General features: G+C 41.7%; 1 protein-coding gene and 1 long non-coding RNA gene across 6 annotated transcripts in view; both read right to left on the reverse strand.

The window, feature by feature from the left end:
- Positions 1-269: 269 nt before the first annotated feature.
- The window catches only part of TCEANC2 (transcription elongation factor A N-terminal and central domain containing 2), a 34,294-nt gene continuing 11,561 nt past the window's right edge, over positions 270-23,002 (reverse strand). For 2 of the 5 annotated variants that reach the window (XM_045897628.3, XM_064589098.1), the window contains exons 4-5: positions 8,010-8,203; positions 270-1,287 (exon numbers count right to left, since the gene is read on the reverse strand). In XM_045897628.3, the coding sequence (XP_045753584.1) occupies positions 1,099-1,287; positions 8,010-8,203 (383 nt within the window). In that variant the 3' untranslated portion in view covers positions 270-1,098. Of the gene's footprint in view, positions 1,288-2,200; positions 2,286-2,530; positions 2,616-8,009; positions 8,204-23,002 lie in introns of all 5 variants that reach the window. The other 3 variants (XR_010410935.1, XM_064589099.1, XM_064589100.1) reach the window with 3 other exon arrangements.
- On the reverse strand, positions 13,077-23,000 carry LOC135364178 (uncharacterized). Its single transcript, XR_010410936.1, has 2 exons — positions 14,268-23,000; positions 13,077-13,664 (listed from the first exon to the last, which is right to left on the reverse strand). It is a non-coding gene; the product is annotated as an uncharacterized LOC135364178 (long non-coding RNA).

Consider the following 23,002-nt stretch of genomic DNA (forward strand, 5'->3'; position numbering starts at 1 on the left):
AGAAAGCAGTTGACATCAGGCCCCTCCCTTTTGTCCTTGCTTTTTAACTTAGTCCCTCTATTTTTTTTTTATTTTAATTTCCCCCATTCTATTGGCTCCTTCTTTTCAGATTAGAAACATGCTCTAGTCTCCCCTAACCTAAAAAGCCTTCCTTGGGTCTTGCTATCACCCTCAAACTCTTGTCCAATCATTATTTTCACCAACTGTCCCCTTTCTCAACCCTGAACACTTTTCAATGAACAGGCCACACCTTTTGTTTTAGGAAAAAAAAAAGTCCCAGTTTATTATTACTTTAAAAGAGCAAATACCATTTACGTAATTGTTCAAGCAGGCCTATAAGTGGCATTTCATTTTAGAATATAGACATACTTGTTTTTCTACTATGGTAATTCATTTCAAGAGAAATTTCATTATGTACCTTCTACAGAGCCCTAAACCAAGAGCCAGCGTATTCAAATAAACCCCAAGGTGTGGGGAGGCTTCAGGCCAGCTCCTCATTAGAAGCCTCAGCATGGGGGCTCCGGAGACCAATGCAGAAGGTCTTCCAGGGGGAGCTGCAATGTTCAGATAAGTGAGTTCTGGAAAGAAGGGGTAGTTGGCTGGCTCCAGCAGGCTCACCCCTGGGGTAGAGCAAAGAGAACAGACAGGGGAGTTCTGACGGGCACCGGAGCTGTCTAAACTCAGGGGGACGGGACTGAGCGAGCAGCCGTGGTAATTGAGTTTCAGTTACCTGCAGGGTGGCGAAATCAAGCAGTCAGTTCATCTGCCTGACATGGGGGAGTTCAGAGGTGTCCTTGGCACACTCCCAGTGAAATCCGTCACCCTTTCACTGGGCTGGGTGACGGCAACCGTGCTGCACTTCCTGGTGCCAGCCAGCCCCGTCCCGCGAGGCAGCATGAACGCTCTACAGCTAATGCAGCTTCTCCCGCGGGCCCGGCTCCCGGGGCTCTCCGCATCCTCGGTCTGCGGGAATGGCGCCAGGGGAAAACTCGGCATCGCCGGCAGCAGCCGTCGCCCAAACTCAAAAGAGTCTTTGAATGGCAGAGAGACAGGCCCGTTTTGCTTTCTGCCCAGCCCAGCGCTGCAACCATCCTTGGGTCATTTTTTGTGGTTCTGTACAAATGTGCCGACTGGCAGCGAGCCGTTCTTCACCTGAGCCCGGATTTCAGCTCGGTGCTTTAATGTGAAGACCAGGGCTCTCACCGTCCGCCGGTATGGCCCAGTAATGAGGCGGGAGCAGAGATGAAACGTTTCCCGCTCAATATTTTCAACCAGTAGGTGATCCATCTAAAAAACAGCAAAATTATCAAATTAGGGCCTTGTATTGCATAAGGATTAAAAGCAAGAGAGGCTGGAGCACTCTGCTCAGAGGCCTCCATTAATCAACTGAAATTCAAGGACATCTACTTCCTGTCACAAGAGAAACAGGAAGAGCAAATTAATTCCACCCTAGCAATTAAGGAACAAGGCCATGTGCTTTGTGACAGGGACCTCATTCACAACCCCTGCCGGGTGGTAATATTTGCCATTATAACAGGAAACTGGCCTGAACTAAGCAACGGGTACTGGGCCCTGTACTTTACCAACCAGGAAACCAAGACCAAAGGTAATAAATCAGTGTAACAGTTTATACTTTTTTTGGTTTTTAGAGTGCCTTTTAACCCCTTACAGCATTTCAGACACACAGGGCTTGGGTCTTGATATGTGTGTACAGCAGCTTATAAATCACTTTCCATATTTAATGCTCACAACTCCTGTTACCTCATTTTCTAGTTGAGGAAATAGGTTCAAGGGTAAAGAAAGGTTCAAGGTCTTACAGCTAAGACTCTGACCTGGCGCCCCAGACCCCAAAGTTCATGTTCCTCTCCTTTCACCGTACTAACTGAACCCTTACATTCGGAGAGCCCAGTTGAGTCTCAAGAGACCTCCGCAGGGCCAGCTGAGCACAGCAGGTCTGTGGGATGGGATCTGCAGCAGTTCCGGGGTGGTCCAGCTCAGACCCAAGCCCTTCTCAAGTCACAGACCTCATCAAAGCAGCACAGGTCTGAGTCTTTGTCCACGGTCAGGACCCAGGCCAGACTGCGCTGCTGGTCAGGCAGCCCGCCCTCACTGCCCTCCTTCCCAGGCCCATCTCCCACTACTTGTCTCACCAGTTCTGGCCACAGCCCCAGCCTGAGCAAGCGAAGGTGCTCTGACATACCGCTGGGCCGCTGCCCACGTACATGCTCCCTCAGCAAGGTCCACTTTCCCAGGAAACATATTCCTATTTGCATGTCAAAGCTGAGCTAAAAACGAAAAAGCAAAAAAAGCAAATCCTAGCTCAAAGGACTGAAAATTCTTCCTTGGGTGGCCACAATGTCCTAAGCTTCCCTTAAACATTTTCATAATATATTATAATGATCTATTTTCTGAGTGTGTCTTCCCTGATAGTGAGTTCCTTGAAAACAGGAAACAAATTTCTCTTTCTTACTTGCTTTTTTCCCTTCCCTCCTTACCACGCCACTCATTCAAATACTTATTCAGCACTTACTATGTGCCAGGCGCTGTGCGTGGGCTGAGGAAAAAGCAGTGAACAAGGCCGACAGTCCTCGACTCCATGGAGAGTACAACCCCCGCTGGAGAAAGGTAGAGAACAGGATCCTAAGTGTACTGAGTACTAGGAAAGGGGACAGGAATAAGTGCTGGGGTACAAAGCTATGGCACAGTGCCCCATCCCAGGAGGGCAGCACCTGGCTTCGGGAGGGAATGATGTTTGATCCGAGATCTCTCTGGCCAGCTGAAGGGCGTTTGCTTTGTGAGAAATTCACTGAGCTCTATGTAGATCTTCTGTGCACTTTCCTACATATGTACTATACTTCTATTTAAAAGAAAAGTTTAAGAAAAAGTGTACCAAAAATAAAAAAGGAACGCCCGATATTTGATAAAATGTCCTCACGTAAGAGAGAGCCCAACAGACCAAAACAAATAAAAAAGGAACTTGGAAGAAAGAAGGACCGGGCAGAATATAGAACAGGACTGAGAGAGAGAAAGAGAGTGACAGGGAGGACTATCTAGGCCCAGACATCTGCCTATGTGTAGCAGACAGGAGATGTTCAGGGAAGTCCGTGATCCTGATGGCTTCTGCTGGACTAAGTGCACTTGGCACCATGGTTCTCCAGAACCCAGATTCCTCGAGCTTTTCATGGCCTCCTGGGTGGGCACCGAAGTAGCCCCCCGCCTGAGGCAACCCTGGTACCAGACTACTTTAGTAGGAGGCAGGAAGGGTGGCTAGCTGTCGGCCCACCGTCTGGCAATGCTGCCAGAGAGGCCCCTCATCCCAGGGGGAGGATGGTCAGTCACTGACTGTTCAGATTCACTTAATGTAACAGACAAGAGGAAGTCTTCATTTTTTTTTTTTGAGGACAGTGGTTGTTGGGGGGAGAAGGGTATGTGTGCATTGCAAAAATATGTCATGGCCATTCCATCAAACTGTAGTCTGTATGTAAAAAGAACTTTGAGAAAGCCTTGGAATTCACATAACTGAATATCATCTATACTTCATTCAGCAAATAGCTACTGAGTCGCTACTCTGAGTCTGGCCTGATCCGGGTATTGGAGACCCTGAGCAGAAAAGACCTGACCCCTGCCCTCGGGGAACTCACAGTCAAGAGAGGAGATGGCACATATGCAGATAGCCGTGGGGCAGGGGGGTGGGTGCTGCACCAGCGATGTGATGGGAAAAGGAAGCAAGCACCTAACAATTCTCATGCATGCCTCTTATTAAATGAAGGCCAATCACAATGAGGAAAAACATCAGTGGTATTAAAATGTGAGTCATAAGGGAAAATAATTCATCATACACCCATGTGTACAACAAGGTCATTGCACAAAGTGAAGAGTGTCTGTCTTCTAGCTGCCTTTGGATATTTCAAACCCATCCAAGTTGTTGAGTCCTTTCCAGTGGGTCCCAACCTGGTGATTCAGGTTAGTCCTTCTGGGTGAAAGGACCAGAGTCTCACTGAGACCTTGAGAAAAAGAGGTTTTGCTGGGAGATACATCCACAGGAGTGGGAATGGGAGCAGGAATGGGAAACATCGGAATGAATGGGAACAAGAAACCTAGAGATTTATTTAGGGACCACATCCTTTCTCTTGTGGGTCTCGAGATCTGCCTGGTCTCTTTCTCACACACTGTTGCTCCTCTCCATCTGCCTTACTCACCACCAATTCTAACAGTCTTATTCTTTCCCCCATGCTACCCATCTTTAGCTAGCTTCTGCTCCCTCACAACTCCTCCAACACCCCTTCTGCTTCAACACTCCCACTGTTGTTTCCTTGCTATTTCCTAGTTCACACTTCTCAGGGACAGAGCATCTGATCTGCCTTGCTTACCTATTTGTACCTGTATGTTAGCTGTGTGTTATTCAGTTGTCCGACTGCAGACGAACCAGCGGTAGCTGGGGAAGATATAAAACATGACCACCTAGAGCTAGCTTTCCTCAAGGATTCTGGACCCAGTGGGAAATGGTGCCATAATCGATTAGTGACGTCTGCCACATCCCTAAGTTCTTTAAAAGCAAGGTAAGGTCTTCTTCATGTGTTTACCTCAAGTGCAGAGCTTCCCACATTGTACTGTGACTCTTCACCGATCTCCCTCAGAAGACTGGAGCCCCTCGAGGGCTGTTACCACGTTGGATTCATTTCTAATTCCCGATGCCTAGCATTGGTACGGGCACATAGCAAGTGCTCAGGAAGTTATTTGTTAAATGAGTATCCTTCTTCCCTATGTATTCCTCCCTACTTTCCAGCTCTTTTGGTAACATTCTACACGTAACACAGATAAGATCTGAAATATAATGTTTCTACTTTAATATGTATTTTCTGGCTTGGAACATCCTACCCGTTAACAAAGGCCAATTCAACTATCATCTCTTTCGTGAAACCTTCCCAGATTCCCTCAGCAGATCTCACTGTTCCGTCCTTTGTGTGTCTGTACCACTTGCTAGTACCACTCTTTCAGACATATTTTCATCCTGCCTTATATTTAGTTAGTCATTCACAGGCTCTCAGCCAGGAGACAGTAAGCTTTCTTAAGCCCAGGGAATGCGCCTCATTTATGTTTATATTCTCCCCAGCACCAGCAGTAGTAGTACTAAACATTTGTTGAATTGAATATCCGCTGGAAGCAAACTTTGTATGAGTTTTCCAATAGCATGATTGGATTTGTACACATCTACCTACACTCCTTTTTGACCACTTGAATACATTTATGATAGAGCTGGTCAAAGCCAGAGGTGCAGTCTGAGGCCATTAAACGAAGAGAAAACTAACAGTCCCATATGGGGACGTACCCCTGACCTGGATCTCATTAGCACCATCTGACAACCAACTGGGCCAACCAGCCAGTGTTTCATAACTCTTAATGATACAGGCTCACTTTGAGAACCAGGTTCATTTTTTTTAATGACATAATAGGAAAATGATCACAGGCCATGAGGTAGGAAGGAGAGTGGATAATGAGGAAGGGGAAGTAAGAGAATGACACCACAGGGGACGTTCATATGAGGAAAGATCTAAAGGACACGGAAGAACAAAGAAGATCCGGAAGGGAGAGAAAGTAAAGGGGAATGGAGCATGGGTCTCAAAAGTGGAGTTTTTATTCATCTATCCCATTATTCCAAGAACAAGGAAATAATCCATACATCTAGAAAGCAAGACCTGTATAGAGTAATAAAGAGATGCACCTTTTGGCTGTGTGTGTATATTCTTCATCTGTGGCTTTTACTACTAAAGGATATGATCACAATAAATAGCACGGAAACATTTTTTCCCACAAAAATATAATGCGTGAATTTGCAAAAACACATGCTAGGATTAAACTGTAAAGGCTTTTTAGTCATTGGGCCTGTAACTTACCCAATGGTTTACTCCTGCCTGATAAAGTACATTTCTGGAGATCTGAGGTCTGATTTGAATGCACTCAACATTGGTTACTGTCAAAGACCAGATACTGGATGAGATGGCTCATTGATTTACCCTAACATGGAAATGTTTCATATGATGATAGGTGCTAGGAGTTAACCTTATATAAAAGTGTTTATATTTATATTCCCTGACATACCAAACTGATAAAAGTACTGTCAAATGCTGTTTATGCAAGGAAAACAGATTGATTTTTTTTTTTTTTTGGGTCAAGGAATATAGTAAGATGCACATTTTTATTTTAAAAATGTATTCTTTGGGAACAAAACCATTCAACTATGCTTAATCTGATATTTTTTCCAATTACATTGGAAAGCACTAACAAATGTATCACTTTTTTAACTTTGTTTTGTAACACTTGAGTGCTTACCACTTGATGTGCCATTTAAAGGATAATTAATGGATAAACTAAAAGGATAATTATTATGGAGTTTAATATAGCAGGCAAACTGCTCATTAATCCTTACAAGCATAGCTTCGTTATTATCGTTTACTTATACCACAGGGAACTGGTATTTACCACCACATTAACTACGTATTATATACCCACACTCTATGTTTCTGCAATAATTTTGGCTTATTTTAAAAATAAACTTTATGTAAAATATTAAATAGCAAATCTTGTTGGCTAATCGATACTCTGGAAAATTAGGCTTACAATCTTTACTTTTTTTTCTTTCTTCCAAGGGTTTAAGAGTCATGTTAAAGCTTCCTTTAGGAAAAGTTAAGCAAACTTACAGCATATTAATTCACTGAACTATCAAATAGACATTAAAATTATAAATATGAAAAATAAATATATACAGAAAAGGATATACAAAATGACCCTGATATTGATCAAGATGAAAAATAAAACACAATGTAAGTAATTGTCAATTTTCTGCAGTTATTTAAATGATCAATAAAAGCATCTTATGGAACATTTGGCATATGATTAGCTCTTAATAAATATGGTATAATCATTAACTTGTCCAATATTCATTTAAAGAGCTGTAATAATTTAACAAACAGGAAATGCACCAAAATGTTAACAGATTATGTCTGGCGGTAGGTTCAATGATGATTTTGCTTTTCCTTTCTGTATTTTCTCATTTTCTAGCATAAGTTTGTATTAAAAAACCCAAAACTTTACTTTTAAAAAGTAAATAACATACCATAAGTCCATTTACCTTTCTTGTGTGGATGCCTAATTGAGACAGAAAGGTTAAAATATTTTTTCAGAGAATGCAGTGACAGTTCTAGCACTTAAACCTAGACTTTTGAAATTGTTTCTTTTGTTAATAATATTAAATTATTTTTTAAGAATACTTTAATAGGGATACCTGAAGAAGAGGAAAAAATATGGATGTTATGTCTGGTTTTTCTAGAATATTAACTGACCTATAAGATTTGTTTATGATGATTAATATCATTGTTAATGAGCAAAAATCCTTCTTCCAGCATGTGTACCTCAAACCACTAACATGTGAACTGTGAGCTGTGAAAACGATAGAGATTATGTCTAGCCAATTGATTATACGCCTTGGAACTAAAGGTATGAGCGCTGACAAAAAATGGGGGAGTAGAGTCTTTCCAACAGACACCTATTTATTTTGCCACTGATACTCCATAGCACAATCCAGGCCAGAATTTTTGTTTCGGTGGGAAGGGGAAGAATTTTAAACAGGAAGGAACCACACTCATTAAGTCACTTCTAATCACCACATACTCTACTATTCCTTTGTATAAATGTTTCATTTAATCTTTCCAATAATTACAGGTGGTAGGAATTATAATACTCATTTTATAGATAAAAAAAATCAAGTCTCAGAAATGTTCAGGGATTTACCTAAAGTGACAAAACCAGTACATACTAGAGACAGGGTTTTAATCCAGGTCTTGCTCCAAAGCCTGCAATCTTTCTATAATACTATCTTCCAGAATGCTTACAAATCCAGATGCTTAAAGAAAACCCAGTTAGAATAAAGCCATAGCACTAAGACTACGGAAGATTTATGAAAATGTGAGGCTCATTTAACTGAGAGAATCACATTCCAACCAGGACATTACCTCTAATTCCAAGGCTTCTGAGAGTAACTTCTGGGCATTTTTCCTGAATGTCTCAGTTTTGGGGTCACTTCGCACTTCAATAGAAGGTCTGTCTGAATGTTTTTCAATGAAAGTTCTCCACTCAGTGTAAACTTCTCTGGCAAGACAAGCCACTTCTGGATCTGAGTGCTGACGCATCTTGTTCACGGTGTGACCTGGAAGAAGAAAGGAGAAACTAAGGGAAAGGTGGTTCTGTTTTCTTTTGAAAAGTACAGGACTAGACAGGCTGACGTGTGGCATGTAGAAAGTCATTCACATACCTAAGGATATAAATGAAAGGCTCTTGTGCAAATGAAGACCCATTTCTCAAAGGCTGAGATAACCAGGTAACCATAGTAGGAGAATCACTGGACTAACCAATGCAGTAAGTCATAAAATAGAAGTATGATCAATAGATGCTTAACATGGAACAATTAAAGTACCAACTCCTTCGTTCAAAAATTGCAGTAAGAGAAAATGAATTAAGCATTTATCTTGTCTTTTTGGTACATATTATATTTCAGAACAACCAAATAGCCCTACTTACTGATGGAATGCTCTTTATTCAGCTAATAAGTGTGAAAGGATTGACAGAATTTTTAAACATTTCATAGCCCATGATGAAATAATTCATTCGGGTGACAAGCATCAATGGGTGAACTCATTCAATATAAGGTTGATGGAGAAATTTATAATGGAGGGATGAGCTGTCATCACCTGAACCACTAATAAATCTTAGCACCTGTAAGAGTGGGACTCTCAGACAGAGGTGACATTTCACAGCCCTACCTATGCATAGTCTTACAATCCTCCTCCCAGAGAAAACGAAGAACCAGAATCCAACCAGTCATTCAAAGCTAACCTCCGGTTTGTAGAAAACATGAGACAGAGGAATGAGTTAAACTATAGTATGAGGAAAAAGACATCCAGAATGTGAGACACTCTGTAGGACCACAGACCTGATTTCTTCAATAGTCATTGGCATTTTTAAAAAAAATTTATTTTATAATTAAGTTTTTTATTTGAGTGTAGTTGACACACAATGTTACATCAGTTTCAGGTGTATAACAGTGATTCGACAAGTATTTACATTATGCTATGCTCACAAGTGTAGCTACCATCTGTCACCATATAACGCTATGACAATCCTTTGACTATATTCCTGCTGCTGTGTCTTTTATTTCTGTGACTTATTCCTTCCATAACAGAAGCCTGTATCTCCCTCTTCCCTTTACCCATTTTGCCTAGCCCCCACTCCCCTTCCCTCTGGCAGCCCTCAGTTTATACTCTTGTGTTTACAGATCTGATTCTGTTTTTCATTTGTTTATTCATTTGTTGATGGCTCTTTTTTTTTTTTTTTAAAGGGAGTAAGGTTATGGACCGCTACAGATTAAGAGTTTTTGGAGTTCAAACTACCAAATGCGATGTATGATTCCAGTCCTCACTGCAACAAATCAACCATTAAAAGAGATTTTGAGATACACAAGGAATATGAATTTATACTACATATTAAATTATACCAAGAAATTACTGTTTGTTAAGAATGATAATGGCACTGTTGTTATGTAAGAAAATACCTGTATTTTTAGAGATGCATACTGAAGTATGTAGAGCTGAAATAATAAGGTCTGGGATTCTGCTTTAAAATACTTAAGCAACAGGACAAAAACACAAAAATGGAAATGATGAAGTAAGTGGGACCAAATCTTAATAGCTACTGAATCTGGGTGAAGGCATATGGGGGTGTGTTCTATTATTTTCTTTATTTTTATGTATGTTTGAGATTTGCATAATAAAAATGGAAAAAGAGGAAAAGGATCAAATATATCAATATGCAAAAGTACTTAGACAAAAACAATTACATAGAAAAGCCAAAGAAATCAACTAAACACTTAGAATTAAAAACTTAAAAAGTAGGGCACCTGGGTGGCTCAGTTGGTTAAGCGACTGCCTTCGGCTCAGGTCATGATCCTGGAGTCCCAGGATCGAGTCCCGCATCGGGCTCCCTGCTCGGCAGGGAGTCTGCTTCTCCCTCTGACCCTCCCCCCTCTCATGTGCTTGCTCTCTCTCATTCTCTCTCTCTCAAATAAATAAATAAAATCTTTAAAAAAAATAAAATAAAATAAAATAAAAAAATAAAAACTTAAAAAGTAGAGAAATATTAGATATATTTTTTAAAAAAATCAATAGCTTTCTTATGTCTGCAATAACCAGTCTGAATACAGTAGGGAAAAATCCTGCTTACATGAGTAAAAACCATAAACCACTTAACAATACATTAACATGTATGTTAATGTTAAGTAACATTTGGGCATGTTGTCTCCAGTTGACTCCCAACAGCCCTGACTGGCCTCTCTGCCTAAGTTTGGAACCCTTTAATGGCATCTCCCACAGTGCAGCCAGAGTGGCCTTTTTAAAACTTAATTATTTCCTGTTTTAGAGATATTTTTTCTAAAACATAAATCTGACCATTTCACGCCTCCACGTAAACCTTTCAGTGCTGTACCCAAACTTGTATCTTGTCACACAAGTCCCTTCACGATCTGTCCCCTCCCACCTACTTTCCAGTTAACATTCTGTCTGCCTAGAACACCCTTGCTTCCCTTTTTATCTGGTTAGTTTCCATTCTGCCTTTAAGACTCAGTCTAGGAGTCCCCTACTCTAGTGAGTCCTCCTTAATAGCCCCCGTCTTGGGTCGGTGCCTCTCCTCCTGCTCCTCTGTGCTTCCTCAGCACCCTGTGCTTCTGTCCCTCACAATAGTTGTTATAACTAGTTGTAATTATCTGATCAGCTACCTCTCTTGCCCACCAAAGAGAGCTGGAGGGCAAGAGCTGTGATATGTTCATCTTTGTCTCTCCAGCAGAGAACACAGTGGCAGGAGGTAGGGGTCGGGAGAGTGGGTGTGCAGTAAATGTTGGTGGAATCAGAGACCCATATGAAGAATAACATCTTTTTACTAAAGTATAGGGGGAAATGCAGATGAAAGGGGAAAATGTACTATAAGATAGAAAGGTTAGTACAAAGAGATACGAGTAAGACACAGTCCCTGGAATTTGACCTATACTCACCCTGCCAAAGTGTGCACAGAAATGTATACAAAAATACCCTTACAGTACTGTTTGTGATAGTGAAAAGCAAGAAACAATTAGAAGTCCATCATTAAGTGTCCGATTGGTTAAATAAATTACAGTTCACTTGAACAATGCATACTTTGCAGCCATAAAAGACTGGAATAGCTCTACATGTAGTAACATGGAAAGATGATCACTTTATTCAGGTTCTCCAAAGAGCACGCACAGTATGAGCCAATATTTACTTTTAAAATTATATTTGTGTATACATATAAGCACATATATTTGTTTATATGCAGAGAAAAAAGTCAAGAATTTATAATGAAATGATTACCCGGGGTCTCCTGTGAGTAGTAGGACTGCATGCAGCTCAGCTCCATCGCATGGACTGGCTCAACCTGTCAGCAATCCTAACAGCATGGGCTGTGCTGTAACAGAGGGGCATTCAGATTTTTCCAAATACAGATCCTTCCCTTCCATGTGTTCCCCTTCTTATCCTTTTCTCTCTCCAAGAAAGACATTGTTGATCCAGCCTGATATGCGAGAAATGAAGATGCAGAAGTCCCTCCAAGAGAGTCCTTCTGCTGGTCAAATGCAATGGATCTTCTCCATCCTGATGTTACTTGTTCCCTCTGTGACCTCTGATGCTGCTTTGTCTTCCGAAATACTCTCTTCCACCGCTTTTTGGGACACCACCTGATACTGTTCTTTCTCTCTCTTCTGCTGGCTGCATATGTCTTACCTAACCTTTAATTATCAGTGAACCTGAGCTGGGGGGCATTGTCCTTGGCCTCTTCTCTTCTTTCTCCACCTGCTCTCCCTGAGTAATCTTACCCATTCCTGTGGTCCAACTACCATCTGCAAGCAGATGACTCCTAAATATATATCTCTAGCCCAAAGGCTCTCACTGAGCACAAGACCCAAACATCCAGTCCCCTACTGGACACCTCCACCTGCTTCTTTCGCAAGTACCTCAACGCTTTTTTAAAAATTTATTTAAATTCAATTAACATATAGTATATTATTAGTTCCAGAAGTAGAGTTCAGTGATTCATCAGTTGTATATAACACACAGTGCTCATTACATCACGTGCCCTCCTGCATGCCCATCACCCAGTTACCCCATCCCCCAATCTGAAGCAACCGTCAGTTTGTTTCCTATGATTAAGTAACTCAACACTTCTAAAATGGGGAATGGAACTCCTTATTTTCCCCCTCAGTCTCTCCTCCTGTACTTCTTGTCACACAAGGCACCACCATTCACCCATCATTTCAGGCTCTTTAACATTTTTTATATCTTTCCCTTTTCCTCCTCACCTCCCCTTCCTCCTCACTGCTACCCTAATTCAGGTCCTCACCACCTCTCTGCAGGTTTACTGCAGAGACGTACTAACCAATCTTCGTCGCCAGTCCGGCCTTCTCCAACTCATCCTTATTACTCAAGTCAAAATAACCTTTGAAAAACACAATTTGAGGCATGCCTGTGTGGCTCAGTAGTTAAGCATCTGCCTCTCGGTTTTGGCTCAGGTCATGATCCCAGGGCCCTGAGATTGAGCTGGCATCAGGCTCCGTGTTCAGTGGGGAGTCTGCTTGAAGATTCTCTCTCTGCCCCTCCCCCGACTCTCTCTCTCTCTCTCTCAAATAAATAAATCTTCAAAAACACAATTTGATCTCATTACCCCCTTAGCAAAAGCCCTTCAATGGCTCTCTCTACTGCCCTCAAATTAATTCCTAAGTATAACATTCAAGCTCTTGATGACCTGGAAGCTCTTTGGGCTTACCTCTCACCTTGTTACCTTCTTTCCTCTCTCCGGTCACCCCCAGCCCTTCTGCCCCTTTGCCTTCATGGACTAAGTTCTAGTCATGGAGAGCAACTTGCAGGTCCTTGTTTCAGGTCAGGCTGTCTAGACTTCTTACATTTCTGTGCCTTAGCTCACACTGTTCCCTCTGCCTAGAATGTTTAAATGCCCACCTGAGCCTCTAATTAAGAATTCTTCCTGCTTACTACTCCAGATTGTATGTGAATTATCCCATTTAATTTTTATAACTAAACAATGAATTAAATACTATTATTATATCTCCTTTTACAAATGAGAAAATGAAGCTCAGCAAAGTAACCTGCCCAACATTTCACAGCTACTAAGGGTTTAGCCAGGTTTAGCCAGGATCTGAACACACACAGCCTGACTCCAGAGCCTACACACTTAACCCCTAATTCCCTGGGACTGGCTCGCAGGGAGTGTTCAGTAAAGCTCTGTTGAGATAATGCTGTTCAACTTCTTGCTGTTCCCCAATCAGAAGAGCACAGGTCTTGAGAGATGGCCAAAGGGCAGAAGGCTTCACCTCTCAGGCCAGGGCAGTGGGGTCACCTCACAGATGCCCCACAGGACCTCTACCCAGACTGGTCAGGAGATGCTGCCAAACCAGTGAAGTCCTCCCAGGAAGGGCAGTACTGTAAGGGAGCCCAGGAGAATGCAAGATTTGTCCGCAAGGCAGGTGATAGCAGGAAAGGCAGCTGGTCTGGGGCAGCAAAAGAGAAGAGAGGGGATGTCTAGGAAACCTTCTTCTAGAAAACAAAACAAAACAAAAGCAAGACAAAAGGATAAATTTTAGATCAGAGAGGGAATTTCATGGTAACAATAACAACAGTTAGCCACTGTGCTAAATGCTCTACCTACCTTAACTCGTTTAAGCCTCAGAACAGGCAGGGGCTGTTATGATACCCCATTTTACAGGTAAAGAACCCAAGGACCTGGAAATTCAGTGACTTGCAGGACATGGCAAGTAAGAAATAGGACCAGCTTTCAAATGTCCGCAGTGTGGCTCCAGAGTTCATGCTTTAACCCTATACTTGTGCCCCTGGTGATCATACAGTCCTATCTCTACCTGATTGAGATGAAAAAATATGAGGCTCTGTGACCTTTCCCCAAGGTCACAAGTTGGTCAGTAGCTACATCAAGGAAGTTAATGATCTGCAAAGTCATTATTTGCTCCATGAGGTTTATGTTTTAAAGCAAGTGGTGCCACTGGCTGGTCTTATGATCTAAGTCAAGTCCCCTAGGTTTAAGGGCAGGGGGTTTCTGCATCCCAGCACACTGGTAAGATGAATTCCCTGCAGGAAGCAGTCTTTTGCTCATTTGACAAACATTACCAAATACAAAGTATGTACCAGGCCTTGTGCTAGACACTGGGATAGAATGTTGAGCAAGACAATCCTGTACCCAAGGAGCTCCAGGTAGGTCTAAGCATAGGAGAAGACACCTAAACAAAACAAAATACACAAAAGTGTTACAGGTCGGTCCAGGATCCTAAGATAGTATTGAAGGGGAACTCCAGGGAGGGTCAAAAGGACAGAGGAGTCAATTCAGCTAACAAAAGGGCCGGGGAACACCATGAAAAGAGGCAATTCTTGTCCTGAGTCTTGACAATGGTTCAAGAAGACAGGACTCACACAAGAAGCACAGTGAAGGAGAAGACAGAACCTGAAATAGCATGGCATAATTTAAGGGTTGTAGTAAGCAAAACAATGATCCCCAAGGATGTCCATGCCCCAATCCTCAGAACCTGTGATTATGTTACCTTACACAGAAAATGGGACTTTGACAAGATTAAGGTTAAGGACTCTGAGATGGGAAGATTAACCTGAATTATCTAAGTGGGCCCAATCTAATCACACAGGTCTTTAAAAGTAGAAGAGACAGAAGGCTCGTGTGGGAGAGATAAGATACAAGAATTCGACCCACCACTGCCAGCTCTGCAGATGAAGGAAGGGAACCATGAGCCATGGAATGCAGTGTTTCTAGAAACTGGAAAAGGCAAGGGAACAGATTCTTCCCTAGAGCATCCAGGAAGGAATGTAACCTTGCCAACACCTTGATTTTAGCCCAATGAGACCTGTCTTCTGACCTATAAAACTGTAAGATAATAAATCTGTGTTTCCAAGTTTTAAACCTAGTGGTTTTTGTGGCAATTTGTCAGGGCATTATTCAAAAGAAAATGAATACAGGAATCTATAAGTAGTTCAAGATTGCTGAAGCAATGACAATCTATGGGACAACTTAAAAAGAAAAGGCCATCTGAAAGGTCGTTGCCATTAACTTATTCCATAACCTTGAGCAAGTTAAATCACAAACCCATTCATTCATCCACCCACTAACTCATTTATTCATTCAACAAACATTTTTAGCTTCAGATTAGAAGACTGCATTTCATCTGGGTCTTGAAGGGCAAGCAAGAGTTTACCATGGACAAAGGTGCACCTTTAGGTTTCAAGAGGTGACATGACATGGTATAAGTACATCATAGCTTTGTCACTTATTTGGTTTTCTGACCAAGAGCAAATTACTTCAAACTCTCTAAGCCTTAGTTTTCCCATCTGTAAAATGGAGAAAACCGTTAACATTTCCCTCACACAATGGTTATCTGGATCAAATGAGATCACAGATGGGAAAGTACTTTGTGATACAGGGTTTTTTGCTGTTGTTAACCAGTCATAAATGAAAATAAGACATCTTTGGGAGCGCCTGGGTGGTTCAGTTGTTAAGCATCTGCCTTCAGCTCAGGTCATGATCCCAGGGTCCTGGGATCGAGCCCCGCATCGGGTTCCCTGCTCAGCAGGAAGCCTACTTCTCCCTCTCCCAATCCCCCTGCTTGTGTTCCCTCTCTCGCTGTGTCTCTCCCTCAAATAAAGAAATAAAATCTTTAAGAAAAAAAAAAAAAGACATCTCTGAAGTCAGATCAATAGGATGGACATATAATTTTCCCCATTATATTCCTATGTACAGTATTGCAAAAGGGGGGCATGCTTGCTCATCAGGTTAAGAGGGCAAGGCCTGACTCCACTGCCTTACCAGACATTTACCCCATACCCCTTGCCCACTTATTTCCTCTATAATAAAGGTATCTAGTCACAGAGCCCTTAATTCAGTGGCAGATCCAAAGGCTTTTGCCCAGCCAGCCCTTGACTTCCCAGACCACTTGAGAGAAGTGAGGTCACACATTTCTTGTGCCTCTTAAAACATTCTCCTCCTGAGTCTGCATGTCATTGTACTGCCCTGCCTCTCTCCCTCTTCCTCTTTAATTACACTCCCTCTGTCTCTTCACTGGCTCCTCTTCTTCCTCCCACTTCCACCCCACAGACATTCACTCAGGTTTAATCCTTTAGCCTTTTCTTTTACTTTTATTCAGAGAATTCACCACTTAGGTGATTGTAAGCAAATGCTTCTGGACAGATGACTTCCAAATACGTATTGTTGGTCTTAAATTTCTCATCTGCACTTCAATCCCACGGCTCCAGCTCCCTGTTGGACATTTCTACCTGAAGAGTTTGTCAGAGCAAAATCATAGGGATGTTGACTAAAATGGCAATACTAGGAGAAAACTCCCATTTGGGGTACATAAGAAAAGGCACTAAATTCTGACTTAAAAGAGGTGAGTTTGTGCAGATGGCAGAACCCAGAGAAATGCTCTGATAAAATAAAGGCACATATGGCCGGGGTCCACGGCACAATGGCAGTCTGTCCGCTAACCAGGAAAGAACCCTGCCCCAAGAGACCTGGGCTCTCATTACATTTCTGGTGCTAACCTCACTAAGTGGCCCTGGATAAGTCACTTTATCTCTCTGGGCCTGAGTTTCTTTGTTTATAAACTGAAGTAGCTAAGATTTAAAAGTATTATGACATTGACTTTATAGAATTCAGAAAGAGATAACAAAAATGGTAAGATCTCAACAGTAAATGGACAAATAATACAAACAGTTCACAAAAAAGGACAAAGTACCAATAAACACAGAAAACCATTCTATGAAGCAAATGAAAACAAGATGCTATTTTTACCTGTTGAATTAGTAATATTTTATGAAAGTAGCAGGAATATAAATCAGAACCTTTCTAAAAGTCTAAGATTCAAAAGTTAATGAGGACAGGAGATGCATACCCAAGACTCACCTGAATTAAGTCACCTCAGTTAAACTGGAGAAGTGGACAAGCTCTCTGGTTAAGTACTTCTAAAGCAGCTGACTGAGGTCTGAGATTTATGGAACAGCACCCTCTGGTAGGGGAAAGGGACAAGAATGAAGAAACAGAGAAAGGCAAGAAGCAGGATATATAAAGGCAGAAAGAGCCATGGAGAAAATCTTTGTCCTTGTCATTTTCACTGACTTGATCAATATATCCTGAGCTGCTGCTATAGGCCACACTAATGCTTGAAATGTACTGGTGAATAAAAGCAATGTCCTGCGGACACAGAGTTGCTAGTTAGCAAATAAAAAAACAAAGCAGCAAACAAATGAGTCATTATAAACTCAGATAAAAACATATACATAAAAACATATATATACAAAAATAGACACAGAATTGGGAACAAGTTCAGTGTCACTTATGTCAACAGAAAAGAGAGTAAATCAATGGTCTCAAGTTCACAGTTCTGGGAAGATGAGAAATGAGACAAGACTATTGGATTTGCTTAGAAAGAAATCACTCGTGTCCTGCGAGGGAAGAACAGTGGTGTGGGAGAAGCCAGAACAGAAAGAGTTTAATGAAGGAGTGGGAGGGGCAGAAATGGGAGTTGTGAGTATCAATCATTTTTAAAGGGAGGTGGCTATAAAAGAGAAACAGGTGGCTGGAAAAGGTGGCAGACAATTAAAGAGTCTGAAGGTAGATGGAATGCGCCGGAGGAGAGGACAACACAGAGAAAGGCACGTTGACGTCCTCACTCCCTCTCACCTCCTCAGTCAAGTCTTGCTGAAGCCAGTCCATTCTCTCAGACAAGGTCCCTCTGTGAGCCCGTCACCCAGCAAGTTAGCGTCTCCCTTGTTCCAAAAATCAGAACTTTCTTCCATTCCACATTCCCTTTCTGATACTGCTGCCTCTCTCTTCTCTTTCAACACAAAACTTCTTGAAAGAGTTATCTACCATCAGTTTCATTTCCTTACCCTCCTCCTCTCTCTTCAAGCTTCTGCTCTTAATCTTGCCTTTGCAACTGTCCTTACCAAAATCGTTAATGACCTTACTTTGCAAAATCCAAAATGCAATTTCTAGATTTCACTTATTTGGCCCTTTGACAACAATGGACATGCTGACCTCTGCCGCCCCCCCCCCCCCAATACCCCACTCCTTCCCAGTGCATGACAGCATTCCTTCCTGTTTCCCTTCTGTTTCTCTGGTCATACCTTCTCAGTTTCCTTATACAAGTCTCTTCAAGATTGGTGTGCCTCAGGATTTGGGACTTGGCTCTTAGCTTTTCTTATATATTCTCCCTGAACAAGCTTACCTATTTCTATTGCCTCAATTTCTAACTATATGCCGATAATGACTCTCAAACAGATATTTATGGTCTCTCCTTAGCTGCAGTCTTGTACGTCCAATGTCTTGTTAGACATTTTCACTTGGATGTCCCACAGTATGTCAAATACAGTTAAGTCTAAAACTGAACTTATATTGCCCCCACCTCTATGGTAATAAGCAGTACTGCCATCCACCAATTTGCCCATATTAGAAATCTGGGCCTCAACTTTCATTTCTTTATCTTCATTCCCAACATCCAATCAATGTCTATGTCCTTTGGATTTTATTCTATTTATATCTCTTGATTCCAAGCACACGGCTCCATCCCCATGATGATTATCCCATCCAGGAGGCTCTCATTTCTCACCTAGACATTTTAATTGCTTCTTAACTGGGCTTCCTGACTCTAGGTTTGCTTCTCTCCAACATTTTTCCCACATGGTAGACAGATTTTTCTAAAATGTAAATCTGAATATGTCAGTCCTCTACTCAAAACCCTTCAATAACAACCACCTATTACCCTTAAGATCTTAGGCTTTATGGTGGACTAAAGCTACCCCTGCACTGCAATAAACTAGATTCTGGATAAAAGTCACCTCATTCCCTCCTCCAAAAAAGTAAGCAGAGGCTAAAGGAGTAGGATTATCCTAAGGGGTGATGTTAATAGCAATGCTGCTGAAACACTTAACTTTGGGCCAGTGATGAAGTGGGAGAACTAATCGTGGGACTCTTGGATACTGAGCTGGGATCCTTGCAAGGTATGCTAAAGTATTCCAGGTTAGAAGTGGCCCTTGACTACTGGCAGAAACTAAAAAAAAGTTAATCCCCTCTAGAGGGAAGCTCCAACCTAACCTGACAGAATTCCCATGGATTAAAAGAAAAAAATGAGCTCACAATTAAAAATCAACGAGCACATGGAAAGGCAAGCACCATGAGAGTCAGAAGAAACAAAGATGTAAATCCTCAAGGACTACAAGTACTAGAATAGTCAGATGAAGAATACAAAAGAACCATATATTAATACTTAAAGAAATAAAAGGCACAAGGGCACTTGGGTGGCTCAGTGGGTTAAGTGTCTGACTTTGGCTCAGGTCATGACCTCAGGGTCCTTGGATCAAGCCCCTGTGTTGGGCTCCGTGTTCAGTGGGGAGTCTACTTGAGGATTCTCTTTCTCTCGCCCTCTCCCTGCCCTTCCCCCACTTGTGCACGCAGGCTCTCACTTTCTCTCTCTCAAATAAGTAAATAACCTTTAAAAAATAAAGAAAAGGCACAATGACAAGGATATACAAATACTATTGAAAAGAGACAGATTTGGGGGGGAAACTTGTAAAAATGTAAAATGGCTCTGAAACAAAGAACTCCATGAATGGGCTAAATAGCAGATTAGAGTGAGCTGGAGAGAGAATTAATGACTTGGAAGATACATATCTGAAGAAATTTCCTGGAATTCTATGAGATTAAGGAGATAGGATGATGACTGATAAGCTAAGGGGTTTGGTAAATAAAAGGCCTAACATACTTCTAACTGTAGAATCCCAAAATGAAGGAATAGTGAGAATGAGAGAGAGCCACTTTTGATGAGATAATGGCTGTAAAATTTCTACAAATGAACATAAATCTGCAGATCCAGGAAGTAAAATAAATGAGAAATACATGCTACAGTAGCCAGTTTACTAATAACCTCCAATGATCCTTACCTTTTGGTATTCATAACCTGTATGCAGTTGCCCAACCCCCCCCCCCCATATTTTACCTGGGTTGGTCTGTGTGACCAATAGAATATGACAGAAGTGACAGCATGCCACTTCCAAGATTAGGTTATGAAAGACACTGTGGCATCCATCTTGGTTGTTCTCTCTTGGATCGCTTGTTCTGGGGAAAGTCAGCTGCCATGTCATGAGCAGCTGTAAGGAGAGGCCGACATGATGAGGAACTGAGGCTTCCTACCAGCAGTCCTGTGAGTGAGCCATTTTGAGATACTCAAGCCCTGGTGAAGCTTTCAGATGACTACAGCCCCATCCAAAAGCTTGACTGTAACCTCTTAAGAGACCGTGAACTAGAACCACCCAAATAAGCAGCTTCCAGATTCCTGACCCTCAGAAAAACTATGTGAGTTAACAAATACTTAAGCTGCTAAACTTGGGGGGAATTTTTACCCAGGGATAGATAACTAATACACACACTAAGACCAAGCAGACTTACAAAGAGCCTTCTCCATCTGGTCAAGATTGTCTCTCCAGTTTCACTTCTTACCACACTCTTTCCAGCCTATTACATTTCAAATACACCAAACTTCTAATTTCTGGAATGCATCATGTTCTCCCCCACCTCCAGCCCTCCGTACAGCTCACATGATGTTGCCCACTGCCTAACATGTTCTTCAACACCTCCTTCTCTACTTTCAACATGTATACTCTGTTGGCTACCTTCTACCCATCATCAGAGCACTCATCACACTGTATGATAAAGTCTTGTTAAACTGTCTGTCCTTCCATTAGACTGCAGGATCCAAAAAGGTGGGGACAATATCTGTCTCCTTCATTATTACGCCAACACAGTTTCTAGCACAGAGAAAGTAGTCCGTAAATATGTGTCCCTTATAGCCCACAGGATAGGGACAGGCAGGAGGCAAGGCGGAAGAATGTAAACATTCTCAGGCAGTGATCCAAATGAATCTTCAGCCTAGCAAGTGAAATAACTACAAAGGAACCAAGAAACCCCTATATTCCATACAACCTCAGGTTTAGGGAGGGCTTGGGGTAGGGTCAGGACTCAAAAGTTGGATACTTTCTAGCTCCTCCTAAGTCAAACCAAGTGTTTGATTTCATTATGATCCCTGAATTGAAATCTATGAACATTAGACACACACATTCTTAAAAGCACACTCACAACTGTACTCAAAGGACAAATGGAAATAATTTTTTTTAAAGTAATCTCTATGTCCAAAGTGGGGACTGAACTCACAACCCTAAGATCAAGAGTCGCATGCGCTACCGACTGAGCCAGCCAGGTGCCCCACAAACAGAAATATTTTTTTTTTAAATGATCATCTGTTCTGTATTTGTAGGACAATTCCAGCCTATTCCACTGATATTTAAGATCCGATCAGAGGGCACCTGGGTGGCTCAGTTGGTTAAGCGACTGCCTTTGGCTCAGGTCATGATCCTGGAGTCCCTGGATCGAGTCCCGCATCGGGCTCCCTGCTCGGCAGGGGGTCTGCTTCTCCCTCTGACCCTCCCCCCTCTCATGTGCTCTCTCTCATTCTCTCTCTCTCAAATAAATAAATAAAATCTTTAAAAAAAAAAAAAAGATCTGATCAGAAATGGTATTTGTGGTGTGTGCCTAAATATGAATATACACACACACATATGTACATATATACATGTCATAAAATATTAATCACTAGTACCCTCTACTGGTGGAGATACCTTACCGGCTCATATGAATGGTCTTATTGCCCTCTAGTGACCACAACCTATAAAGAGAAAATCCAGCAGCAGATGGGAGAATCTCCTTGGCTATAATGATAGGGCTTTATGTTCTTTAAGCATCTAATTTTCTCAGATTCTGGTTTATATTACAGGGGTGCAACTCTCAAGACTCTTGGGGGGCCCTCCAGGGGATTTCACATAGCTCTTGCCAGCTGTTAGCACCAGTCTGAAGCTGCTCTCTCTTCTGCTTCTCATGAACAAGAGGTCAAGGGGAGGCAGAGAAGGCAATGGTTTGCACTAGCGAGGGCAACAGGAGCAGCTGTGAATGACTACCTTGGACTCCCTAGGGAGCTGGGAGCAGCTTGAGGAACACATGTTGGCGCTCCCTTGAATATTATTCACAGTTGTGTACTGTACTAAAATGGCAATTCAACGAAGTCCCTGACTTACCTTTTAAATATCTCCATGCTATAATAAATGATGTAGCGGCAAATGTTGCTATCATTTTGTTTTTACAAACCACACTCTGCAAGTTATTTCTACTCGAAACAGAAAAGCCAAGATTTAACATCAAGATCTAGCTGAAATCTCCTCTCTTCTACGAAGCCTTTTCTGAGTCCCCCAGATGTAAGTGACTGCTCTGTCCTTGGTGCCAGCACGTACCTTGTACAGATCAGAATGATATCCAGGATATTATTTAAAGGCTTTTGTTTATAACCTACAGTATTTTCTGCTCCTGATCATCTACATGCTTGTTTCTCCCACCAAACCCTAAGTTTCTAGAGGTCATAAACCATGTCTCAGACATTTCTGAACACACAGCAGCAAACACACTCAAAAAGTTATCCTTAGATCACTGCTGGTTACCAAGCCATGAGTTAAGTACAGAAACTGAAGTAAGCATTTAGAAACTTTGATAGCAATTTGACAGAGTAATTCTGTATCTGTTGAATCTAATAAAAAAAAAAAAGCGGGGCATGTATTTTGTATATTTTCTTTTTCTGGCAATTTTTATTATATATCATAAAAATATTGGTCTGCAACCAATGGAGAATTTTTTAAACAACAGCCCTTCATCATAGATAGTTTGAGAAGTGCTGATATGATAAATAACTTAATGTTTGAGGGAGGAAGAAAAGGATGAAGGAAGGAGACAAAATATAAGCACTTTTCATAAAATTCAGAAAGAA

Source organism: Mirounga angustirostris, unplaced genomic scaffold (genome assembly GCF_029215605.1).
Source record: "Mirounga angustirostris isolate CCGP_5_RB_7025 unplaced genomic scaffold, mMirAng1.0.hap1 SCAF_4, whole genome shotgun sequence".
Taxonomy (NCBI): Eukaryota; Metazoa; Chordata; class Mammalia; order Carnivora; family Phocidae; genus Mirounga; species Mirounga angustirostris.